Source organism: Dromiciops gliroides, chromosome 6 (genome assembly GCF_019393635.1).
Source record: "Dromiciops gliroides isolate mDroGli1 chromosome 6, mDroGli1.pri, whole genome shotgun sequence".
NCBI classification, from domain to species: domain Eukaryota; kingdom Metazoa; phylum Chordata; class Mammalia; order Microbiotheria; family Microbiotheriidae; genus Dromiciops; species Dromiciops gliroides.
In genome coordinates, this window is record NC_057866.1 from 114,674,956 (window position 1) to 114,700,205 (window position 25,250).

The 25,250-nt window shown below is 41.8% G+C and overlaps 1 protein-coding gene across 9 annotated transcripts in view; it reads right to left on the minus strand.

Annotated features, from left to right (window-relative positions):
- The window catches only part of APBB2 (amyloid beta precursor protein binding family B member 2), a 432,194-nt gene that overhangs the window by 114,373 nt on the left and 292,571 nt on the right, over window positions 1-25,250 (minus strand). For 7 of the 9 annotated variants that reach the window (XM_043970484.1, XM_043970483.1, XM_043970482.1 and 4 more), the window contains 3 exons: window positions 23,280-23,342; window positions 22,762-22,847; window positions 22,601-22,661 (listed from right to left, as the gene is read on the minus strand). In XM_043970484.1, the coding sequence (XP_043826419.1) occupies window positions 22,601-22,661; window positions 22,762-22,847; window positions 23,280-23,342 (210 nt within the window). The remainder of the gene's footprint in view (window positions 1-22,600; window positions 22,662-22,761; window positions 22,848-23,279; window positions 23,343-25,250) is intronic. The other 2 variants (XM_043970490.1, XM_043970489.1) reach the window with 1 other exon arrangement.

Here is a 25,250-nt window from a genome sequence, read left to right on the forward strand (position 1 = left end):
GTATTACTGAACCAATTAAAGGGCCTCCTTGAAAATATTCCTACCTAGCTAATACCTACCTGACAGGGTGGGGTCAAACAAATGAACAATATAAATGTAAACTATGTATATGTAAGTTTTTGTTACCATAATTATTATTGCTGGTCCTTGGACCACTTTAAAGATTCATATTTTTCATCTCTTAATGAGGCAGTTAGGTGATACAGTGGCTGGTTAGCTTTGGACTAAGTCAGGAAGCAAGTCAGCCTTTGAATCCTACCTCGGACACTCCCTCCATTCATGTTCTTGGGCAAATCACTGAATCCCCCTCACCCTGAGTTTCCTCATTTGGAAAATGGAGACGTTATCTTCAAAGTCCTTTTTGAGCACTTCTATGGCCTGAGACCAATTCATATTTTTCTTGGAAGCTCTGGATGTAGGCGCCCTGGTGTTGCTATCCTCTTCTGAGGGTGCACCTCGATCTTCCTCGTCACTAAAGAAACTTCCCATGGTCCACATCTTTCTCTGTCTGCTCATCTTGCCCGCCTTTTTCTTGACTTTTAACTCCTTCTTAAAGTGGGGCACTGCTTCCAGGATGCACTGCCCCAAGCTTCAGAGGGTTCAAGGTGGCAGGATTTAAGGAGGGGCAGGTTCTTCACTCACTGGGCCTGGGCTTTGGTCCTCCAAGTCTACTTGCTCTTCAACCAGGCAACAAAATTTTGTTTGCTGTGGTTGTGAGCTCCAGGTGAGTCTGCACCCCTCCCTCACCTGGGCCACTGCCACTCAAGATTGCTTTCCAGTTCCCAGCTGGGTAAAACAACCAAATTCTACCTCAACTCCAGCATTCCTGTATCCAGCAACTCCTGTATTCTTTTTTTTTTTTTTTCCTACAACCTGGCTAAGGTGGAAATGTTTTGCATGACTGCTCATGTATAGCTTATATTGAATCACTTGAGTTCTTGGTGGGGAAGTGGGGAGGGAGGGAGGAAGAGAATTTGCAACACAAAGCTTTAAAAAATTGATGTCAAGCAGCTAGGTGGAGCAGTGGATAAAGCACCGGCCCTGGATTCCAGTGGAGCTGAGTTCAAATCCAGCCTCAGACACTTGACACTTACTAGCTGTGTGACCCTGGGCAAATCACTTAACCCTCATTGCCCCATGCAAAATAAATAAAAACCTAATGTCAAAAATTTTTATTTTACATGTAATTTGGGAACATAAAATTCTAAATAAATAAATGGAAAGTTGGAAAATGGAGACAATAATAACACCCACTTCCCAAGGTTGTTGTGAGGATAAACAGGAGATAATATTTGTAAAGCTTTTTGCAAACCTTAAAGTGCCATATAAATGCAGCTATTATAATGAATAAAAATAGGCCTTAAAGGATATTCAGATACATTCGCGATTCCACCAAAAATCAGTCTTTTTGACAAGTGGCTGTTTTATCTAGGTCATCTCCTGGACAATTGTCGTTTTATGCTTGCCTTTAAAATCACTGAGAAGCCAACTGATTTGGACTCAGTCTGCTAAAAACAAGGAGGGAGTCCTGGACTGGAATTCTCTATTTTGGGAGCTCCAGTTAGATTTGGGGATCAGAATGAATGGCAAAAAAGGGAAATTCAAGATCTATCTTTTTGTATTGGCTTTTAAATTGTTCAGAAATTTTTTTCTGAATGGGCTTAGTTTCAGAACATAAGGGCACTTAAAGCTAACTGGGAAAGCATTGTCCAGCAGAAGATGAAAGTATGCATCTGTACTCCCCTTTTTACCAAGGCAAGTGTGGAACACTGCATATGCTGTCAGGCTCAGCTGCTTTATATGGGTCACTTTTGCTGAACTACTTCCTCCCCTGTCCCCTTTTGAATTATTTGCTATAAGAGATGACTGACCAGGTAGGGAAGGAAGGAGAGCTATATTCAGGTAGGAAGGTGATGTGTAAACAAAAGATATCAATAAAAGTTAAATTTTTAAAAAAATTAAGCCAAAAGGGAGGTCCCTTCCCCACTCTGTGGTCTGGTGTAGTGGAAAGAACTTTGTAACCCAATGGCAACCTCTATAACCCTTCGAGAGCCTCAGTTTTCTTATCTGTAAAATGAATGCTTTGGTCCGGCTGATCCTTAAATTTCTTTCCCGCTCTAATATTTTGTGGTTCTGTGTTTTGTTCTTTTGCTTAAAATAGCAAGGTTGGCTATAAGTCCTAACCACCAGTCAATAAGGGATAAAGAGACCTTCATCCTTTAAAGCACAGGTTAATGTGTGCATGCACACATGCATGTATGTGTTGGGCTCCTTTCAGAGTCTGGTGGAACTTACAGACACCTTCTTAGAATAATATTTTAGAAGAGACCAAATAAAATACAAAGGAAAAAGAAAACCAATGATACTGAAATACAATTGCCAAAATAACATACGTATTTTAAAAACACTCAAATTCACAGACCCCCAGCTTAAGAATTCCTGCACAATAAATGTCATTATTGCAGATGCACTTCCATTACGAGGCCCTGCAGCACACTCCATCCAGCTCTAACAGAATGGCAATGACCCATAACCGTGCTAGACATCATCAGACAATCCAATAATAGCCTGAGTAATATGTGGCATCCCCTTGAAGATGGCTTAAGAACGGGATATGTGCAATATCATAACTGGGAAGTTCTATTTGTGAAGCATGCCCACATGCACTGCTTCATCCTAGTTACTTTTCAAAAATTCATTCACTATGAAGAGATATGTTATCTACTCAGAATACTGATGAAATGACGACATATCTGTTATTGTTGTTCAGTTGTGTCTAATTCTTCTATAACTCCATTTAAGGTTTTCTTGTCAGAGATACTGGAGTGGTTTGCTATTTCCTTCTCCAGCTCATTTTGCAAATGAGCAAACTGAGGCAAGCAGGGTTAAGTGACTTGCACAGGGTCACACAGCTACTAAATGTCTGAGGCTGAATTTGAACTCAGTACCTCCTGACTCCATGCCCATGATCTACCTGTTATGGAGGCACCTAGTGGCCTCAGGTAACATAACCAGGAGCAATGAGTGGAAATTGCAGAGACAAAGGCCTAATGCAGAAGAAAACTTCCCAATACTCAGAGTTGTCCAAAATGTTTCCTGGGCTTCTTCAGGAGGAGATCCAGCCTAGTAGACCACAGAAGAAATTCTTGGGGAGGTATGCGTTAGATTAGATCAATTAACGAGCATCTGTTAAGCATTCGTGTGCCAGTCACTAGGCTAGGTACAAGGGATATGACTACAAAGGCTAGTCATGACATCACTCCATGTCATGATCCTCTTAAAGAGTGAAGAACAAACAACAACTAAGTGGCTTAGTAGGAAGAATGCTGAACTTGAAATCAGGAGGATCGGAGTTCAAATCCTGCCTCAGGCATACACTAGCTATGTGATCCTGGGCAAGTCTATTTAACCTCTCCAAGCAGCAGTTTCCTAGTCTATTAAATGAGTTTCATAAAAGCACCCATCTCACAAGGTTGTTATGAGGATTAAATAAGGTAACATATGTAAAGTGCTTTGCGAACCTCAAAGCACTATATAAATGCTAGGGATTATTATGAAGTGTTAGATTCATTTTTTAAAAGGACATATTGTATAGAAAATGAGGAGGGTACTAGAAGGGAAACCCAAAATAATGTAAATAAATGATGACAGATTTAATGAAAGAGGCAGAGACTGCTTGCCCCAGAGAAAGAATACATATGATTACCTTCAAGTATATGCTGTTTATCTGTTGCTTTCCACTGACAGAGAAGCAAAGAAAAGGAAAGTAGATTTTAAATTTTAAGGAGAATTTAGTTTGGCAAAAGTTAGGACTTTTTTTTTTTTGGCCAGGGGAGCAATTAAACAGAGCAGAGAATTAGATTTGTATCTGCCAGGAGATCTTAGAGCCTTTAGTTTAAATGTCTCATTTACAGATGAGAAAACCAAGGTCTGAAGAGGTTAATTGTCTTACCCCCATTCATAGAGGGTAAGACTAAAACAGGATTTGAATCCACTTCCTCTGACTGTAAAGTCAGTGTGCTCTTTCTACTATACTCAGGTGCTGAAACCAATAATCAGAGGAGATCATGGAAATCTCAGTACCTGGAGAGCCTTCATTCTTTTCTAAGTTAAATTTTATGGTAAATTTATTGGTGCAATTGTGTTGTGAGCTCTGAGAGTTTACTTCCTTCCCTCTGCCATCTTTTTATTTTATTTATGATTTTTATTTTTATTTATTTAAAATTCTGAGTTCTAAATTCTATCCCTCTCTCATTCCCTCCCTCCCTGCCCTCCCCGCTCCCTGAGGTGGTAAACAATCAGATGTAGGTTATACATGTACAATTATGTAAAACATGACCATATGGCAAATTAATTGACCCCACTGTTTTTTATCTCACATTCATTTGCAAACAGCTCCTTCACCCTTTCCTAGCTTTTAAGAGAGATCAGACAGGGCTCCACACAGCTATTCTCACACCTCCACAGTGGAGGGGGATGGACAATGTGATTGCTCACTTCTTTCTTTCTTTCTTTCTTTCTTTCTTTCTTTCTTTCTTTCTTTCTTTCTTTCTTTCTTTCTTTCTTTCTTTCTTTTCTTTTCTTTTCTTTTCTTTTGCAGGGCAGTGAGGATTAAGTGACTTGCCCAGGGTCACACAGCTAGTAAGTATCAAGTGTTTGAGGCTGGATTTGAACTCAGGTCCTCCTGAATCCAGGGCTGGTGTTTTATCCACTGTGCCACCTAGCCACCCCCGATTGCTCAATTCTAGCAGGAGATATTTCAGAGCAGGTGAGTCAGCTCCTGCCTAAGCCTGAACCCACTCTGAGATAGAGGGGACCAGATAACCTTTGGGGCTACTGTCCTAGTGAGAATCACAGAGAGGGAAGAGACCATAGAGATGCAGTGTCTATGATTCTTTATTTCACAAAAATGTGCTTGAGACCTGAGAGTCCCACTTTGAAAATTATGTTTCTAATATAGTCTTCCTCTTGTGGGAAAATATGGCATTTCACAACTCGGCATATGTGGGCTAAAAATATTTACATCTGCATGATACAAATACAGAGTTTTCTGCTTGCAGCCTATATGTACCTGTTAACAGTCTGACAAGACACAATGCTGACCAAACACGACGATCTTTATACAACTAGCGGTTGTTAGGAAGAGAAAGCCACCAAGCAGCCCATTACCACGGCAGTTAATCTGGGGCTACTGCATCCTGGCCCAGTGCCTATTGTTGCATTGTCATTGCATACTTTTCTTTGAGTCCTCCAATAAAAGCCTGGTACTCAATGGGCTTAATGTTAAGTTAAACGATGCTCAGGTGCCACTTTGGAATTCCTAAATACATGTTTAAGGACCATGACTCACTTTTTAATAATAAAATGCTTTTTTGGGGGGGGGGCGGTAAAAAACGCTTTCTAGATGCTGCATTATTTATCTGCAGTCTGACTCTTCAGCAGGGAAAGTGCCTTAATGTAGTTAATGGCAGCCCACCAATTCTGCTACAGCTATGTGAGGCAGTCCCTGCCATGCCCTGTAAGCCACAAAGACGGATGGCTGCTAGGGACACACACAACTCCCTCTCTCCCGCCCTTGAATGGTCTGCATGACCGACACAGATTTCAATCAATAGTTTTGACATGACCCAAGAGTAATAAAAACTATGAAAAAGGGACTGTATAGCAAAATCTATGGGTTTTTTCCCAATCCAGCTCTGAGAAGTGCTACCCTGGCTTGGAGTGCTGGCAGAGGGAAAGCCTTCCATTATTGGAAATATCCTTTCATATTCCTACTCAAAGTCATTCCAAAAGACATAACTGCTTTTGTGCGTTTCTTAAGATGTAAAGGAGAAATTTTCCTCCCTTCTTGGCAAAAGGAAATTCATATTTATTTCTGTGGAAAAAATGAAAACGTCATTCGGAAATTCAATTCAAAGCTTATTATGTTTAACACACGGCAACCTACAACTTCTTACCTAGATTATTTATAATGAGCTACTAATTGGTTTCTTGCTTCATTGATTCTTCACATTATGACCTGGTCGAATTCTATCCTTCATCTCTATCTCCTCACATATTGAATCAGTTACCAAGTCTTACAATTTCCATCTCCACATCACTCATATCCAGTTCCCTTCCTCAACTTACACAGCCATTGCCTGAAGTTCATGTTCTCTTCGTCTGTTGACTAAACTATGACAATGGCCTCCTAATTGATCTCCTTTGCCTCATATCTCTTCATCATTCCAATTTATCCTCCCCACCGAAATCAAAGGGATTTCCTTAAGTTCTGATATGGTCATGTCTCTCCCTTAATTACTAAGCCCTAGTGCCACCCATTACTTTGAGAATCATACAGAACCTTCCAAAACAAGCCATTCCACTTTGGATTAGTTCTAATAATTAGAAAATGTTTCCTTATATCGGGCCGAACATTGCCTTCCCAAGCAAAACAAGCCTAATCCTTCATCCACAAAAGACACTTTTGTACTTGTAATCTTACCTAGGCTAAAACTTTACAAATGTTCCTCTTCTGATATCGTTTTGTTCCCTCCCCATCCTGGACATCCCCTTTTGGATACTTTCTATTTTACTGATCTAATTTTTAAAACACAGAGCTTTAATGTGTAAACAATATCCTAGATGTGCCTAAGTAGGATTTCCCCTTGTATCAGAGTTACTTATAGTATACATCTTTAAATCCTATTGTAACCTCCTGGAGATCAGGGTCTGTGTCATCTCAAACTTTGTAGCCCCACCATCCAAGACTTTGTTTAACATGGAAACTCGCCCACCCCCACCCCCATATATCCTTACCATCTTTTAGTTACAGAAGGACTTTCCTGCATCATTCTATTTAAAGTCAGTTTTGAATTAGATCTGTTCTACAAGCTAAGTATTATAGTATGCTTTTCTGTGCATGCATTAGGTCTGGCCAGTAGAATAGATGCTCCTTGAGGACACAGACTTTTTCATCTTCATTGTATCGCCAGCAGCTGACAGCATGTGCTACACATATAAAGTTTTTATTAAACATCTGTTATCAAGCCTGACTTGCTAGATCCTGCCTCCTTGATTCCTGCTAGGCACAGTCACCATTCCAAACACAAATCTGTCCCCTCAGCATCTCCTCTCTTCTCTTCCTCCATCTCAGTCTAACTTTCCCCAGGTTCCCTCTACTCCTCTGCAGCTCTGCTAGCCACTGTCCTTATGCCCTTTGGAACCTCTCATTCTCCCAACAGCAAGCTCTCCCCCCCCCTTTCCAATTATTTACCTGGGCTGGAACCTGGCATTCCCTGGAGAGCACCACCCCTTGGTCCCTTACATCTGGGGCAGTTTCTTCTTCCATATCTCTCATTTCTGGGGGGCTAATTGAAAGGGCAAGGCTATTCCTTATTCCTGAAGATCACTTCCAGACCTGCTGCAGGAACTCCTCCCCACTAACCCGACTCCACCTTCTTCAAATCAGGGGCAGCTAGGTGGCCCAGTGGATGGAGCACTGGCCCTGGAATCAGGAGGACCTGAGTTCAAATCTGGCCTCAGATACTTGACACTTACTGGCTGTGTGACCCTGGGCAAGTCACTTGATCCCAATTGCCTTACCAAAAAGAAAATCATTCAGCACCTGGCTCCTAGTTCTTCTACTCCCCACACCTCCTCCATTTTCATCCCCTGGCACTTCAATTCCCATACCATCCAGCATTCTGGCTTGACTGTTTCATGGACCTTCATCTCTGTCCTATTTTTGTCACCAAAGACACTTTGGACCTCATCCTTCATACTAAAAATGTCCCATCTCTGTTTTCCTCTCTGATCACGATTACCTATTGCAACTGAACCTGATCTTTGTACCCATTACCTCCTCCAGTCCCTTAACTCAACCCTTATTCTTCCCTATTCCTCCTTATTCTTCTAGTCCATCAACTGGCTTCTGACTTCACTTCTCTCCTTGTCCAGAACAGAATTCATGGTCAGCCATTCCAGCTGTGCTCCTTTTCATGCCCTAGCTCCCCAGAGGCAGCACTGTCCATTAGAAAGAGGACTGACCTTGGTAGCAGGGTGCCTTGCCAAGTCTGTGTTCTGCCATCTATCAGTTGTTGGCCTCTGAGCAAATCACTGCTTCTCCAAGCTGCAAAATGGGCATATCATGCTTGTCCTACTTTGTCTCAACAGTGTTTTTTTTCGAAGCTTATTTGTTTTTGTTTTTTAATTTTTAATGATTTTTTTTTGATGGGGCAATGAGGGTTAAGTGACTTGCCCAGGGTCACACAACTAGTAAGTGTCAAGTGTCTGAGGCTGGATTTGAACTCAGGTCCTCCTGAATCAACATTGTTTTTGCAAGCAAAGTGTTTTGAAACCATGAACAATGCTATGGAAAATGAATTGTACCACTGCTGCTACTGTTATTCTCTTGTCCCTTTGGCCTTGATACCATTCTTTTCCATCTCTAGTTTTGGCTAAAGATGGCTGCTTCCTTTACTCTTGCTTTTCATTTTCTGGGCTGCTGAACATTATTGGGGCAAGTCACGAAATCATACTACATTTATCTAGGCAGCCTTGGTAGGGCCCTCATTACAGAAATCCTTGTTATTAATCACTAGTAGGCCACAATTCACATTCAAACAGCAATTGTTTCCAGCCTTCTGCACTTGGAATCTTCCACCTGATTCTACCATTAACACCCTTACAGAAAGACCTCAATTCTTACTTGGCTAAAAATATGGAGGCTGCTACGTGGGAGTTTTTCTCCTCCTCTCCTCTCTCCACACAAAATCTTAAATACCACCATCCATCCTCATCTGCTTCCCTCCCCTCTCAGAGGAAGAAGCATGCCACCTTTGTAAGGCAAATTCTTCCCTTCAAGCCTTACAACATCTCTCTTTTCTCTGACCCTGAGGCACCAATTGTCTCTCATCTACAGTAGTTCTTAACCTTGAGATCTGTGAAGGGTTTATTTTATTTTATTTTATTTTTTGTTTGTTTTTTGGTGAGGCAATTGGGGTTAAGTGACTTGCCTAGAGTCACACAGCTAGTAAGTGTTAAGTGTCTGAGGCCGCATTTGAACTCAGGTCCTCCTGACTCCAGGGCTGGTGCTCTATCCACTGCGCCACCTAGCTGCCCTGGTTTATTTTATTTTATTTATTCTTTTGTTTTGTTTTTGTTTTTGTTTTTTTTGCAGGGCAATGAGGGTTAAGTGACTTGCCCAGGGTCACACAGCTAGTAAGTGTCAAGTGTCTGAGGCCAGATTTGAACTCAGGTACTCCTGAATCCAGGGCCGGTGCTTTACCACTGCGCCATCTAGCTGCCCCTATTTATTCTTTTCAATATTTTGATCATCAACACTTCCAAAGAACTGGCTTCATTTGCAATCCTACCTATTTTGTGCATTTAAAAACATCATTCTGAGGAGGGATTCAGAAGCTTCACCAGATTGCCAAAGGGGTCCATGACACAAACACAAATGAAGAACCTCTGGCTTGCACTCTCTCCTCTTACTGGCTCTCCCCTCTGCATAGAAAAGTATTCAGACTCCCCCATCTTGGAAGAAACTTGGAAAATCCTTCTAATCTCACAGCTCCTTTGAGTTTTTGGCCATTCTCCTTCATTCAACACAGAACTTCTCAGTCTACCCTTCCTATCTCTACTTCTACACTGCCTTCTTTTGCAATGTATCATTCCCCTAGATGCTACTGTGACTCTTCTATTAAAGGTCACCAGTGCTGCCTAAATTCTAGTTTCTTTTTTAATTTTTTTTCAGTGCTCATCTGCTTCAAGATCTTTGCAGAATTTAATACTATTGAATACTACGTCCCCTTGTTTTCCTTCATTAAACCTCTTGATTCAAGACATAAACTCTTTTGGCTTTCTCCTTTTAGGAACCAATCCTCTGTCTCTCTGTTGGCTGCTCTTCTTCCATTGTCCCTTCAACTTTGCCTTTCCCTGCGGATCTAGCCTTTGTTATCATCTTTTCTCTCTCCATAAACTGCACCTGGGTGATTTCATCTACCTTCTTGTAAATTCTCTTGAGGTTCCTTCACCCACTCAGACTCTAAGCTAAGAGGGGATGCAGGGGTGGTTTCTAGGCAAAAGAAGATGGGAAGAACTTTATTAGGCAAATTGAAACAAAAGAAATAACAACACCACTCATTAATAAAGGAAGGGGAGATAAACATCTTACCTCTCACCCTCCCCTGGCAAAATAAACACATGAATCTGGAGGCACTATCCAAGCATTATCTTTAGGAAGAATGAGGGAAAGAGATTATGCAGCTTCCCTCTTCCACTTATAAACCAGGGTGAGTCCTTGTCTGGAACAGCTCCGCATTTAAGGGAGGCAAGGGAATACCTATAAACCCCCGATTCTACAAATCAGCAAGTCCAGGCTGTCACATGTGCTACATCAGGAAGGGAATTAGTGAACACATTTCCTTGGAAGGGCTGCTTATTCATTTATGCAAATTTTTCTGTAGCACCCATGGAGACACCTTACATTACTCAAATGAAAATCATTTAAAATTCCACTCTGCAAAAATCAGGAGGGCACAGCTGCATCGCCTCTCCCGATGCCGATGCCATAGAAAAAAGCCAACCAAACCATGGGCAGAATCAACTTTTCCATCCATGTTCTCCAAGAACTGGAACACAGACCATTTGTGTGGCCAAGGAAATGTTGTGGGGGGCTTTTAACTTCTTCTCACCTCTTTGAATCTCCCTCCTCTCTAGCACAGTCTCTAAGATGGCAAAAAGACCCTCACTGGGCTAATAATGATGTGCTGATATAAAACTGTCTATTAAAACGTCATAATCTGGGGAGTCAGAGAGAGGCAGGCTAAGTATAAGCTATTCTCAGTGGGGGTAAGAGGGGGCTCAGATACTAACTTTCTTATTTACTACTAATATAACTCAGGGAAAGTCCCTGAAAGTCTCCATCTGTAAAACGGGGTGGTTGGGCTACATGATCTCGAAGCGCTCATATACCCCTAAATTTGATGATCAATGATCCTTATGATTTTGCTAGCTTCCCGTCTTCAGAGACCTGGATAAGGTCCTCTGAGAGATCCTAGTGCTGACTATTACCTCATAATACCTGCATTCAACATCTTTACGTAGTTATTTAAAAGCCAGCCGAAATCAATATAGTGATTAGCTTCATTCTGATGAGCAAGACAGAGAAAGCACCAACCTCATCAATAAACACTTACTAAATACTTCATTTCTCAGACTGTACAAAAATATGTCCAGACCTGGTCCTACATCAGGGACTACTTTGCTAAGCATTTATTATCCCCTCATTTATTATTCCACCACTGAGGTGATATTTAGATAATACACACAACCAATACTTATGACCACTAAATGTATAACCGATGTATGAAAGGGCAGTGAATTAATGTGAAGTATTTGGTTCCGCAGTATTTAAAGGGGGAAGAAACAAGCACAGGAACACATTTGGAATGGAAATCAAGGGAAATACCCAAAGCAGCTCTAGAGAACATGACGTCATAACAGAAAGAGCCAAGGAGTGGGAGGGATGGCTAGGCACTGTTATTTGACTGTGTGACATTGAACACGTGATTTCCCTTCCTCTGGGCTCAAGTGTTCTAAGTCAAAAGAGATGGTTGGAAGAAGTGATCTTGAAGTTTCCTTTCAACGCTTAACATTCTATCATTCTATTATCTGAAGCTCATTTATTTTCAAATTGTATGATGATGGGAAGCAACAGAAATAATCTAGTATAAATTAAAAGCCATAAAGAGACACAGTGCAGTATTCAGAAATGTCGTTTGAGAAGTTAGAATTGGCTTGATGTAGCTAGCTCAGGAGATGATATTCTTCTCCTTTTTTTTTTTTGGTGGGGCAATGGGGGTTAAGTGACTTGCCCAGGGTCACACAGCTAGTGTCAGGTGTCTGAGACCATATTTGAACTCAGGTCGTCCTGAATCCAGGGCAGGTGTTTTATCCACTGTGCCACCTAGCTGCCCCAGCAGGAGATGAATCTTAGAGTTAATCTTTATACATGGCAACTTCTACGCTGGATAGTGTGTGCTAAGGTGAAAAATGTCTGCACCATTTCCCAGAGTGCCAGGGCCCAAATTCTAACAGTTTCTTCTAGCTGGCTATTCAAATAACAGCATAAAAGTAAAAATCAAGCAGAATGCTTTAATGAAATTTATGCAAAAGAATTATTTCAATTCTTTTCACCTCCTCCACTGGAATAAGAAATGTATACAAGCCCCATACAAGTTGAATGATAATAAGGGGAAGATTTAACTTTTCCTTGCCTTCCTTCCTCTTCTATCCCCTCCTCCCCAAAGTCACCATTTTTAGAATAAATGATCTTTGAGTAAATTAGTCCTTTCTCAGCTTCTTTTATTAATTAAAAAGCTAATGATCTGACAACTTCCCTACTGCCTACCAAATAAATTCCAAAACTCCTTGGGTTAGACCATAAATGAAGGGATCCCTATGATCTAGCTAGACCTATTTTTCCAGTCTTATCTCACACCAATACCAATTAGGTATTACTATCTAGGTTCCTCTGAAATTGACAGACTTACCATTCCCTGAACTCAACAGTCTTCCATTTCCCACTGAGTCACCTGGGCCTGGAATGTTCCCCAATTCCCATCCAGACCTGTTGGAATCTCACTTCAAGGTTCAGCTTAGGTGTGACCTTCTCAGGGAAATCTTCCCTGAGATCCCTCAAGGGGGGAGAGTAATCTCTTTCTCCTTTGATCTATCATTGGGTTTTGTCTGAATCTGTCCTACATAATTATATTTTCCTATTAATTGTTTTACATCTATACTAGGCTGCAAGCTCTCCAGGGACAAGGAATTGTTTTTTGTGTCTTATTCCTAACAGCATGTATATAGTGCTTTAAGCATCATAAAACACATTACAAACATCTCGTTTAATCTTCACAACAACCTCGGGAAGTAGGTAGTACCATTAGCCCTATTTTACAATTGGAGAAACTGAGACAAAGAGGTCGTTTTTTTTAGTGACTTGTCCAGAGTCACTCAGCTAATAATTGTCTGTGAAAGAATCTGAACTCATTTCTTCCCAACTCCAAGTGCAGTGCTCTATCCACTATGCTCACTTTCCCATTTATCTTTCTACTATATAGCAAATAGCACTCAATACAGAATGACCGAATGAATAAAATCACAAAGATACACACACACACACACACTTCCCTCTATCATGGCCACAGATACGAACATTCTAATAGAATGAATGTTCCTTGAGGGCAGGGACTGTTTCATTTTTTATTCTATACTACATTTATTGGCACACAGTAGGTACTTTATAAAGATCTGTTGGATTAGAGTGGTGCAGGCTGTTCTGGTAATACCAAACCCTCCATAGAACACTGTCTAGTGCTTGCTGCCTTTCTCTTACATGCCTCTGTGTAAACATTTTTTGTAGTCCTGTCAAGCTTCGATGTAACTTGGAGTATGAGCCAGTGTGACAGGTTCCTGGTCCACGCTGACACCAGCTGGCCATCCCGGGGTTAGAGACTCAGTCTACTGCTGCTCTCACCTGTTCCTGGAGTCTGCTCAGCTTTCAGCTTACTGAGGAATAGGATGTGCCCTAGGGTGGATGCCTCTCTCTTACTGCTAGTCTGAGCGGCTCCTGCTGCCAATATCAAACTGTCCTTTTCATGCACCTGCTGCCACAGACTCTCACCACTGCTGTTACCACTGGTTGCCAGCCCATCATCTCGACTGTTTCCTGTGGTGCATTTCTTCAGGGCAATAAAGGATTTGGGGGTTTCCCTAATTAACCGTCTAAGGCATCTACCCATCACAGGATCCAGCTATTGCCCTGGATACCGATGCATCAGTCAATCAGTTTATGAGCATTTATTAAGCACCTACTATTAAGCTTGGCATCGTGCTAAGCACATCATTGCCTTGGAAAGCTACTCTTCAAAAACCAGCCACTTCTGTCATCTGTTCATTGAGGCAAATGTCTAGGGCAGGAAACAGAAGTTAATAAAAGAAGCGAGTGTGCAGCTCTGCAACAACAACAGCACAATCCCCACCGAGTTATCAACCAAAGAGCAATGTCAGCTTTGGAAAGGTCAAAACTGTAATTAGTGCTAAATAGCAAAGTTGGCATCTGAAAGCCTGGCTACGCACTAGGCTTTATGTCAACTAGGAAGCAGGGTGTTTAGGACACTGGAGCAAATGCTAGCCTAAAGCCCAAGCAGTTAGGGTTATAAGCCTCTTTCTGCCAAGACTTGCAGCATCAACTCTGGGAAATTAATTGAGCTCTCATAGTCTCATTGTCCCTTAACTAAATGATGTTAATAATTACTGCCTCCCACTGAGGTCAAAGGGATGGAGGTTTTACCCCTTTATTTTAACATAAATGATCAAAAAGGGATGTTCTTGATAATTATTTTTTGTTTTGTTTTGTTTTGTTTTGCAGGGCAATAAGGGTTAAGTGACTTGCCCAGGGTCACACAGATAGTAAGTGTCAAGTGTCTGAGGCCGGATTTTGAACTCAGGTCCTCCTGAATCTAGGGCCAGTGCTTTATGTACTGTGCTACCTAGCTGCCCCCCAATAATTAATTTTTAATTTTTTTTAAGTGAGGCAATTGGGGATAAGTGACTTGCCCAGGGTCACACAGCTAGTAAGTGTCAAGTGTCTGAGTCTGGATTTTGTACTCAGGTACTCCTGACTCTAGGGCCGGTAGCCACCTACCTGCTCCCCAATAATTATTTTTAAGTGATACATTATTATAGTAATAACATTATTATACTTGTGATACTCATGAAGCTATATCTTATTTTGAGTAATGTCTTTCTAAAAAGTTGTGTGCAGCCTAAATATCTGTACTCAGATCACATTTTAAGTTAAATACAGTTGTCTTTCCTCCCCTCCTTCCCAGATATCCTTAAGAATTATAACATATAGATGGTGACTGGATGTCTACCAAAGAACCTACTCTGCAACTTATAGTCTTTGAAACATGTCAGAAGTAAGACTTGAACTCAATGTCTTCCTGATTCCATGGCCAGCCACTGCCTCCCACCTCAAGAGAAACATGCAAACACTTAGAATACATACATCCAAATAAGTAGGACCTACAAGAGCTATAATGACGATAGATTTACCACTTGGACCTGCACCCCCTTTCCTTCTTTAACTCTTCTACTTACTCCAGTATACTTGGGCCCTTTGCTGTTCTGGCTCACTTCACATGAACAAACACAACCATTTGCTAAAAAGAGCCACATTCGTTGTGGCAAATATTTGCTCATACTTTGGAAAGGGCTGGGAAGAGAACCTCTTTTTTTTTTTTTTTTTGGTGAGGCAATTGGGGTTCAGTGACTTGCCCAGGGTCACACAGCTAGTAAGGGTTAAGTGTCTGAGGCCGGATTTGAACTCAGGTCCTCCTGAATCCAGGGCCGGTGCTTTATCCACTGCACCATCTAGCTCCCCCAAGAGAACCTCTTTCAATGCATACTGTAGCAGGTTGCCAAGGTTCACTTCTTGGGAACCTACATCTTTTTGTTGTTGAGTCATTTTTCGGTTGAGTCCAAATCTTCCATGACCGCAATTTGGGGTTTTCTTGGCAAAGACGCTGGAGTGGTTTGCCATTTTTCTCTCCAGCTCGTTTGACAGATGAAGAAACTAAGACAAACTGAGTTAAATGACTTGCCCAGGGTCATATATCTAGTAAGTATCAATATTTGAACTTAGGAAGATTATTTTTCTTGACTCTAGGATGGGCACTGTATCCACCGCACCACATAGCTGTCCCTATATGCAACCCTAGATCTACCTGCAGAGAGGAACGCCATCCGCACAGTAGAGTCTTCTATTCAAGGCCACCTGTGGACAAAGGCAGAGTGGCAGGCCGATGTCCTATTACACCAGACAACTCTGAGTTCCAACCTTCAGTTCTGAATGGAGGCCTGTTCCTATTTAGTCCTAGGATTATAAACTTGTGGGTTTAGAGCTGGATGGAAAATTAGAGGCCACAGAGTCCATGCCCTTCATTTTATAGATGAGGAAAGAGACCCAGAGAGGTTAAAGGACTTACATTGGGGCTTTGGGCCAACAGTTTGGAAGGAAGGGTGGACTAGACGTTCCCTAATGTCTACCATGGGGGGGGGGACTGCAGGCCCTCATCACTCCCACCTCCATCACTGCCACAGCTGGCTGGACGGTCTGCCTGCCTCAAGCCTCTCCCCGGTCCACTCTGTCCTTCATTCAGTCACTAAAGCACACATCTGACCACACCAGCCCCCATACTCATTAAGCTTCAGCAGTTCCCTATAGCCTCCAGGACCAAACACAAAATGCCTGACATGCAAAGCCATTCACAACCTTCCCCCTCCTCCTTTTCTAGTCTTCACACCCTGCTCCCAAGCAAGTACTCTTTGATCGAGTGACACCGGCCTCCTGGCTCTTCTTGAATAAGACACTCCATCTCTTGCCTCCAGGCATCTTCTCTGGCTCTCCCACGTCCCTGGAATTCTCTCCCTCCTAATCAGCTCCTGGCTTCCTGGGCTCCTTCTTCTCAGAGCCTCCCTTAATTCTAGTGACTGCTCTCTTTACTGTCTTCCTCCTTATCCTTTGTAGAGCTGGTCTGTACATATTTGTTTGCTTGTTAGCTCCCTCATTAGACTGTGAGCTCCTTAAGGGTAGGGACTGTCCTTTGTCTCGTTTCACAGCCTCTACCCTTAGTTCAATACCTGGCACATAACAGTGCAAAGAAACATAAAAGATCAGACTGGAACATTGTTCACTACGGGGACTTTCAAACACATTTCCTGTGATTATTAGACGCTATTGTTCACTCTTTTTTTTTTTTTTTTTAGTGAGGCAGTTGGGGTTAAGTGACTTGCCCAGGGTCACACAGCTAGTAAATGTTAAGTGTCTGAGGCCGGATTTGAACTCAGGTCCTCCTGACTCCAGGGCCGGTGCTCTATCCACTGCGCCACCTAGCTGCCCCTTATTGTTCACTCTTAAAGACTCACCAAGAAATATTTTCAGGAATAGCCTTAGGGTGATGTACCTAGTATAAGGTTATTATTAATAAGAACAGCTACTCCTGATACTTCTAGGGGGTTTTACAGTTTATGAAACCCTTTCACAGCTATTATCTCATCTGACACTAGCAACCCTATAAAGGTATTTGGGCAGGTTTTATTATCCCCATATTACAGATGAGGAAACTGAGGCTCAAACAAATTATGTATATCACATAGCTTGTAAGCTGTCAGAGCCAGGATCTCAAACCCTCCAGTTCTAGTGCCCTTGTTCTCAACATCACACCATTTGCTTGTCTGTCTGCCTCATATATTTCTTTTTCTTTCTTTTTTTTTTTTTTTTGGTTTGTTTTTGGGTTTTGCGGGGCAATGAGGGTTAAGTGACTTGCCCAGGGTCACACGGCTAGTAAGTGTCAAGTGTCTGAGGATGGATTTGAACTCAGGTCCTCCTGAATCCAGGGCCGGTGCTTTATCCACTGCACCACCTAACTTTCCCTCATATATTTCTTCTAACATTCTTTCAGACATTTTAAAGTAACAATTTATTACAACATTTTTTTTTAAAAAGAGACATAGAAAGGTATAGTAGAGAGAAGGCACTCCTTGGCTTCAGAAAGACCTGGATCCAAGTTCTGACTCAGAAACACTAGCTAAAGACCAACAAGCAATTCTCCCAGACTATAAATTACATGTGAGTTACATACAAATCAGCACAGGTGAAAGGAATTCCCAATCGATTAAATCACAGGTGTGGTCTCTGGCCCTCTTCTAATGAGATAAAATAACAATAAAACACCTTCAATACATTTCTTTTTGAATGTAATTTTCAAAATCGTCCACAAGGTGGCAGGCTATTTCCTTTACAGAAAATGTGGCACTTCATCAAAGATATCAATCAATTTCTCAATAAAATCTATTTTATCCAAGTCAACAAACATTGATTAGGAGCCTACTACTGCAGGCATAGCTCTGCTAGGAACATTGGTGATACAAAAAATAGACAAGTCCCTGTGTTACACATACTGAATATTTTTAAGCAGGTAGCTCTTCCCAGTTTTGACTCTGCCATTTTCCTAACAGCGACTGTTATTTTTAACAACACTCACACTGATCAGGCACCATCCCAGGAGGTACTAGGTGTGGCATAAGATTAATCCCTGTGCACAAAGCACACCATATAGGACTAAATTAGGAAATGACACAGTCCCTGCCCACACAGAGAGATTTATTTGGGTCACTCAGGCAAAAGGAAAAAGAAAAAGTTTTCTTTTGGTAGGCAAAAGAAAAGTTGTTTTGCTATTTAGGTCGGGCACATTCACAAAGTACAGGAAAGGAAGGCAAGTGGACAGAGAGAAAAAAACTGGAGAATCAAATGAAGAGCTGAGAGGGTAGGGCAATGGGGGTAAGAGATCTATGGTTATATGTGCATAAAGGGGAGCATGCTGCTTTGCAAAGAGAGTGCTGGGTTCTGATTCAGAAAACATGGATTTAAATCCTCACCCTACAACTTTAGTGACCTCTGAGAAATCACTTTGTCTTTTTAGGCCTCAGTTTCCTTCACTGTAAAATGAGGGAGTTGGATTACATCAGGTGTCATACACATGTCCCATGGGCCATCCTGCCAAGTGTGGCCCCAACTAGATAGAATTCCTATCTGGTCTTTTTTTTTTTTTTTTTTTGGTGAGGCAATTGGGGTTAAGTGACTTGCCCAGGGCCACACAGCTAGTAAGTGTCAGGTGTCTCAGGTCCTTCTGACTCCAGGGCTGGTGCTCTATCCACCGCACCACCTAGCTGCCCCTTCTATCTGATTTTAATGTGGTAATGCATTAATTAAAAAATGAAGCACATACACATGTGCTTTTCTAAGTCAAATGTCTGAGTAAGTATATGGCCCCCAGAGATGCTTAGTGGTCTCCACTTCTATTTGAGTTTGACACCTCTGGACTAAGTGACCTTGAAGCTCCCTTCTGTCTCTGAATCCATGATCAAACATCTATATGGCAAATGGAGGAAATGCATGAACAAAGGCAGCGAGGAGGGAAGGCACGGGTGCTATTTATGGGACAGTGAGGAGAGCATCAAGCTTCAAGCTGAGGTTTCCTTTGAGACCATCCTGGGTTGGAGCCGGGGCTTCCTTTGAGGACTGCCAGTTTTTCCTGTCTCTGTATCACTAGCACTACACAGCACGGGTGCAGGCACATGGTAAATATTTAATAAATGCTTGATGAATTTGATTTTGACTAATTGGATATAGAGAGTAGGGCTCAGCCTAGTGACATTCACTGAAGCATGAGATGATAGGATGAAAATGATGTGTTATAAAGTTTCATCTAGCCATAGTTTGCAGGGACACATGGAGAGGAGAAAGAAGGGAGGTGAGGAGAACAGGTGGGAGCTATTGCAACAATCTGGGCATGAAGGCAACATGGCTATAGATGTAGGGCACTGCCAGTGGAAAGGGATGGTGACAAAAGAGCGAGCTAATGCTGGCTCTTAGGCCTTGCTCATCTTGATCACATCCCAGAAATTCCATGGAATTGGTTTAGAACAGAGGTGTCAGACAGACAAGCTCCTGAAAATACCCCCACCACTCATTAAGGAGGCAGATGAAAATGTAAACTGGAAATATTTAGCAAAGAAAAAATACAAGAGAACCTAGATTATGTTAATACGGGGTTTTTTTTGGGGGGCTGCTGGGCACAGCTGTATCTCCCACTGCTTCTGAAGGGAGTTTGGCTAATACTAAGCTGGTCTGCAGAGGACCAAGGAAAGTAAAATGGTACGTAGCAGATAACCAGGGGTAGGGGTGGGGATGAGGGGAAGGGGGGCAGGGAGGGACAAAATGTCCAAATGCCCCATGTCCTGCCACCCCTTCTACCCCCTTCCCTCTTTTCCCCCTCCTCTATAACCCTTGGCGATTTCCACTTTTTTTCTTTCTAACAGATTCCCCTGGCCCGGCAGTTAGCGGCACAAATATTTCTGCTGTGGATCCTTCCTCTTGCAGTCCTTGCTGATAGCCCTTGTAAAACGCCTGGTAGAAAAACAAATGATTCGGCCACAGCCTCTCTCTTTTATGCATCTCTCCCTTGCCATCCGTTTTATCTTTTAAAGCCCAGCATGTTTGCAGGCGTGCAAGGCCTTGTTCAGAATGCCACGTGCTCCTAGGAATGGCTGTCCCCTTAGTTGCTGCTAGGAATTTCACGTGCTCGGTCAACAGAAATGAGAAACAACTGTCATCATATTCCTTTCTAGGATGGAATCCAAGATAGGGAGACCATGGAATTCTGACTTAACTCAGGAATCAGAGGAGCCACAGTCCAGGGATGCTAACACACTTCAAAAAGTATTCTCCGTTCAACCTAGTGCTTTCGGGGCTCTTGGGACATGAAGATGCGATACTGATGCAGGGTTTTGAGGGAGGGGAAGGGAACCACTCCCATTCCCACACTAGGCCAGTTGTTTTTTGTTTTCTTTTTTTGGTGAGGCAATTGGGGTTTAGTGACCTTGCCCAGGGTCACCTCAGCTAGTAAGTGTAAGTGTCTGAGGCCGGATCTTAACTCAGGTACTCCTGACTCCAGGGGCCTGGTGCTCTATCCACTGCCCTCCTAGCTGCCCCCTAAAATCTTTATACTTTAAAATTATTTTTTAGTGAGGCAATTGGGGTTAAGCGACTTGCCAGGGTCACACAGCTACTAAGTGTTAAGTGTCTGAGGCCAGATTTGAACTCAGGTACTCTTGACTCCAGGGCCGGTGCTCTATCTACTGCGCCACCTTAGGTCAGTTGTTTTTAACTTAAGAGGCAGCTGGGTGCTACAGCTCTGGGCCAACAGTCAGGGAAACCTCAATTCCAAATCTGGCCTCAGACACTTACTACTGGGTGACCCTGGGCAAGTCAGCTTCCATTTCCTCAACTGGTAAAATGAGATAATCATAGCAACTATCATCCAGATTGGTGTGAAGATTGTACGAAATATTTGCAAGCCCCCAGTACACCCTTAAACCATCCATCCTTCTTTCCAAAAGGAGGGAAGAAGATAATGTGATACCTATTTTAGGAATCCCTGAGTATAATCAAATCCATTCACCTCAAAAAGGTCCCACTCTCTTTTCTGACTCACAGACTATTCTGCTGATCATGTAAAGAACTGAAAGTTCTTCCTGCCTTCCCCATCAAGAGAGCGAGATAATTAGTCAAGCTAAAAAAAGATATTAGGATAATAATTTTTGATTCTTACATTACGCAAATGACTGAAGCAGGGGAGGCACCACTTGTAAGCCCAGAAGGGTGGGTCAGTGGGGAGTTCAAGAAACAGTGCTTGTGTGAATAAGATCTGGGGGTTTTAGTGGATGCTCTGGCCTTATGAGAGCCTACAAAAACTAAATGAGAGCCATAAGGTCCATTAAGAAGCATGACGAACCATCAACACAGGAAGCGATAGCCGGGCTATGCTCGGCTCTAGTCAGACTCCAACTGCAGGACTGCTCTCAGTTCTAACCTCCCTGTTCTAACAAGTGTATTATTGACAAGCTATAGGACCAAAATGGTGAGAGGTGTTGCAACACAAAGATCAGTTGAAGCAACTAAGGAAGGTTAACCTGGAGAAGAAATAACTTAGAGAAGGACATGATGGCTATTTACATATTAGAGAGTTTGTCATAAGGAAGAGGGACTTACCCCTGCTCGCTTCATAGGGCAAGACTAGCAGTGCTCAATAGGCAGCTGGGTGGCCCAGTGGATAAAGGCCAGGCCTGGAGTCAGGAAGATTCATCTCCTGAGTTCAAATCCAGCCTGAGACACTTACTGGCTGTGTGACCCTGGGCAAGTCCCTTAACCCTGGTTGCCTCAGTTTCTTTATCTGTAAAATGAGCTGGAGGGGCAGCTAGGTGGCGCAGTGGATAAAGCACCGGCCCTGGATTCAGGAGTTTCTGAGTTCAAATCCGGCCTCAGACACTTGACACTTACTAGCTGTGTGACCTTGGGCAAGTCACTTAACCCCCATTGCCCCGGGAAAAAAAATGAGCTGGAGAAGGAAATGGCCAACCACTCCAGTATCTTTGCCAAGAAAACCCCAAATGAGGTCATGAAGACTCAGATGTGACAAAAACGCCTGAACAACAGTACTCATGGACATGTCTCAGAGGCAGATCTAAGGCCACTGTAAAATAACAACTAAATAGAGGTAGCTACTCAAAAGTGGAATAAGGCTGCCTTAGGAGACTCCCTCCCACTAGACCAGGTCCCCATCAAGGAAAACCTGGATGACTATGGGGTCTGCATGTCGAAGAGGGATTTCTCATTTTTCCAGCTTGGAGTAGTTGGCCTTTGACGTCCCTTCCAATTTTAAGATTCCATGAATCAGCCCTGTTCATTGAGATGCTGCCATTCCCAATGTGGACATGCAGAAAGGACACAGACATGAAGAGCAGAGTGAAAAGAAACAGTCACATTTGGGGAATATGAGGTAGCTACGGTTACTACACTGCACCAACTGTGTGACTACTTCAGCGCAGCTGATACGAAACCATCAGAAATATAACTAAAGAGACAACAAAGGACTCTACAATTCAGAATGTAGAAATTTTGATGAAAGGAGATTTTTCTACTCACCTTGGCTTCTGGGTCACTGTTGATGCTACATGAATCATCATCATCCGCTTGTGGGGCATGTCTGTAAAGGACAAATGAAAGGCACACTGGGTTCACCACCATAAGTTCTGGCTACAGATACAGCCAAAACACAGTTCAAGTTGAACCTTCCGCTACCTTACCTGAGTTTCAATGATGCATAGCGTAATGTTGCTCCTTCAAACTCTTTTAAACTGGGATCTGGGTTAACTGTGGCTGCATGCAAGTCCTAGGAGAAAAGGCTAGAATTTATTATTCTAGAATGAGGTGCCCTTTCCACTACAAATACCTCGAATATTAGATGGAAAAACCATCTTCCCTGCATAGAAGCATATAGTATATGCTGAGCTAAGGTAGGCAAAGGCATGCAGAGGGTAGTCAGACTAGTAGGTGGTCATTCAGTGCAAGCACCTTATTCGTATGACACATTTACCCTGTGGAATTCGGACTGAATTCATCCAGAGGAAAAAAATCAGACAAAGGCAACATGTTTGTGAGCTGGACGTCCCTAGCAAGAACCCCAATCATTCTATCCCTATAATATGAATGGTATTCATGAAGAAGAAAAATATACAGCCACAGCCATGCAAAAAAAAAAAAAAAAAGGAAAAAGGAAAAAAAATATAGTATTAAATGTTCTAAAATCTGACAATATACTTGCCTTCCAAATGTCACTATTAATCTTTCCCCCATTCAGAACAGCAAAATCACTCCATGGCTGTTTCTAGACATGTAATTATTCACATAGGAAGAAGCACATTGATAAAATAAAATTAAAAAAAAAAAGAACAAAAAAAACACAAGACACCGTTGTTAGCATTGATATTCACGGGATGAGTTAGGGAACAGATCAACTCTAACTTTAACTAGTTAGTCAATTCTAGAATGGCAATTGGAGAGGAATTTCACTAGAATGGGGGTGGGAGGGGAGAGGGGCAGGAGGGGAAAATGGTTCTACGACTACTTACCAAAACAAATGATTGGAACAAGGGGAAAGTTCACATGTATTAGAAACAGACAATGAGGATATTTTCTAAATGTGATCTCAAAATCAAATACAATCAATGTTTCCGAGCATGAATGTTATACTTATCTAGGTCTCCATCAAACTTACTCTATAAAACAGAATTTTAAATGGGGAGTAGGGGAGGCATTAATGAGAAAATATGCTGTAAGGAGATTTGGCAACACTCAAGTAAAAGGAAACACGATACTGAAGTCAACTTATTTTCACATTAACAGAAGAAAAAAAACAGACAATGAAGGGGAAAAGGAGATTAGTAGGGAGCACAAAGAGACTTCTCACTGAAACTTGGTGCAACAAAAATAGCTGTAAGAAATGGAACGCAGCTTCCTTCAACTGATAAAAAGCACTATCCCATGCAATACAACAGGCTCTCATGGTTTAAAACACTTTTGGGTTATGAAATTATTTCCTTAGAGCACTGTACAAAGCAAGAAGCAATGGTCTGTCAGGAGCACTGTTACTGCTTGAATCCAAACAGCTCCTTCCTTCCCAAATCTCAGAAAAAACCAATGTTTTTGCTTTCCTTTCCACTATACTGAACAAATACTCGAATGTTTTCTTCGAGACTCAAGAGAAATAGTAGAAAATAATAAAAACCCGAGGACACTCTGATGAATTTATATACTTTAAAATTCCCAGAACCAGATTTGTACAAAAATTATATTTATATATATGCATGTGTATGTATGTATGTATATATGTATATATGTATGTGAATATACACCTTTGGATTTGTGTATGTATATACACACACACGTGTGTGTGTGTGTGTGTGTGTGTGTGTGTGTGTATACACACACACATAATCTACCTTACTGGGTACTCAATAAACAATCAATCCTTTCTGATAAAATTTTATTAAAATGAAAGCACTTTTTTTCTCCTTATAATATTAAAATAAATGTGATTACAAATTTTCAAGGCTATAAGAAATTCGTGATTTTTAAAAAAGGCACTGGAGAGAAAAATCAAGCTTCCTTAATCTAAAGCAAACTTAAATTAAGGATTATATGGGACACAAATCTATTATTCTGTGTACCATTTAATCCAGCAAGCTTTGATTTTTGTTCTTTCATTTTCTCAGGTACCCAGACACACATCAGGATGACTAGAGACGGCCCTGGATGCTTTAAGGAAAATTGGGGTTAAGTGACTTGCACAGGGTCACACAGCTAGTAAGTGTCTGAGGTAAGATTTTAACTCAGGTCCTCATGACTCCAGGGCCAGCACTTTATCCACTGCACCACTTAGTTGCCCATCCTTTCTAAAAAAAGAGTAGGAATGGAAGCAGGGGCAACTAAAAAAGAGGAAATACCTAAAATATTCTAGCATCATTGAGAAGCATTTGCTGAGCAGATATTCAAATACTTTGCTGACTATAGCCTGAAAAATTTCAAAAATACTACTCTTTAAATAAGAAAACATTAAGATGTCAAAAATATAATCAGTTTTTGAATATGAAAAATATGCCAGTCACTTAAGTTGAATGTTGAAAGAAGATGCCAGACGATTAATCAGACTTAGAAAGTAATATGCTTTTGCAAAGAGGAAAAAATGAATGCAGTAATGATAATTTCAAAGACTAGTATGAAAAGCAAGAGGGGA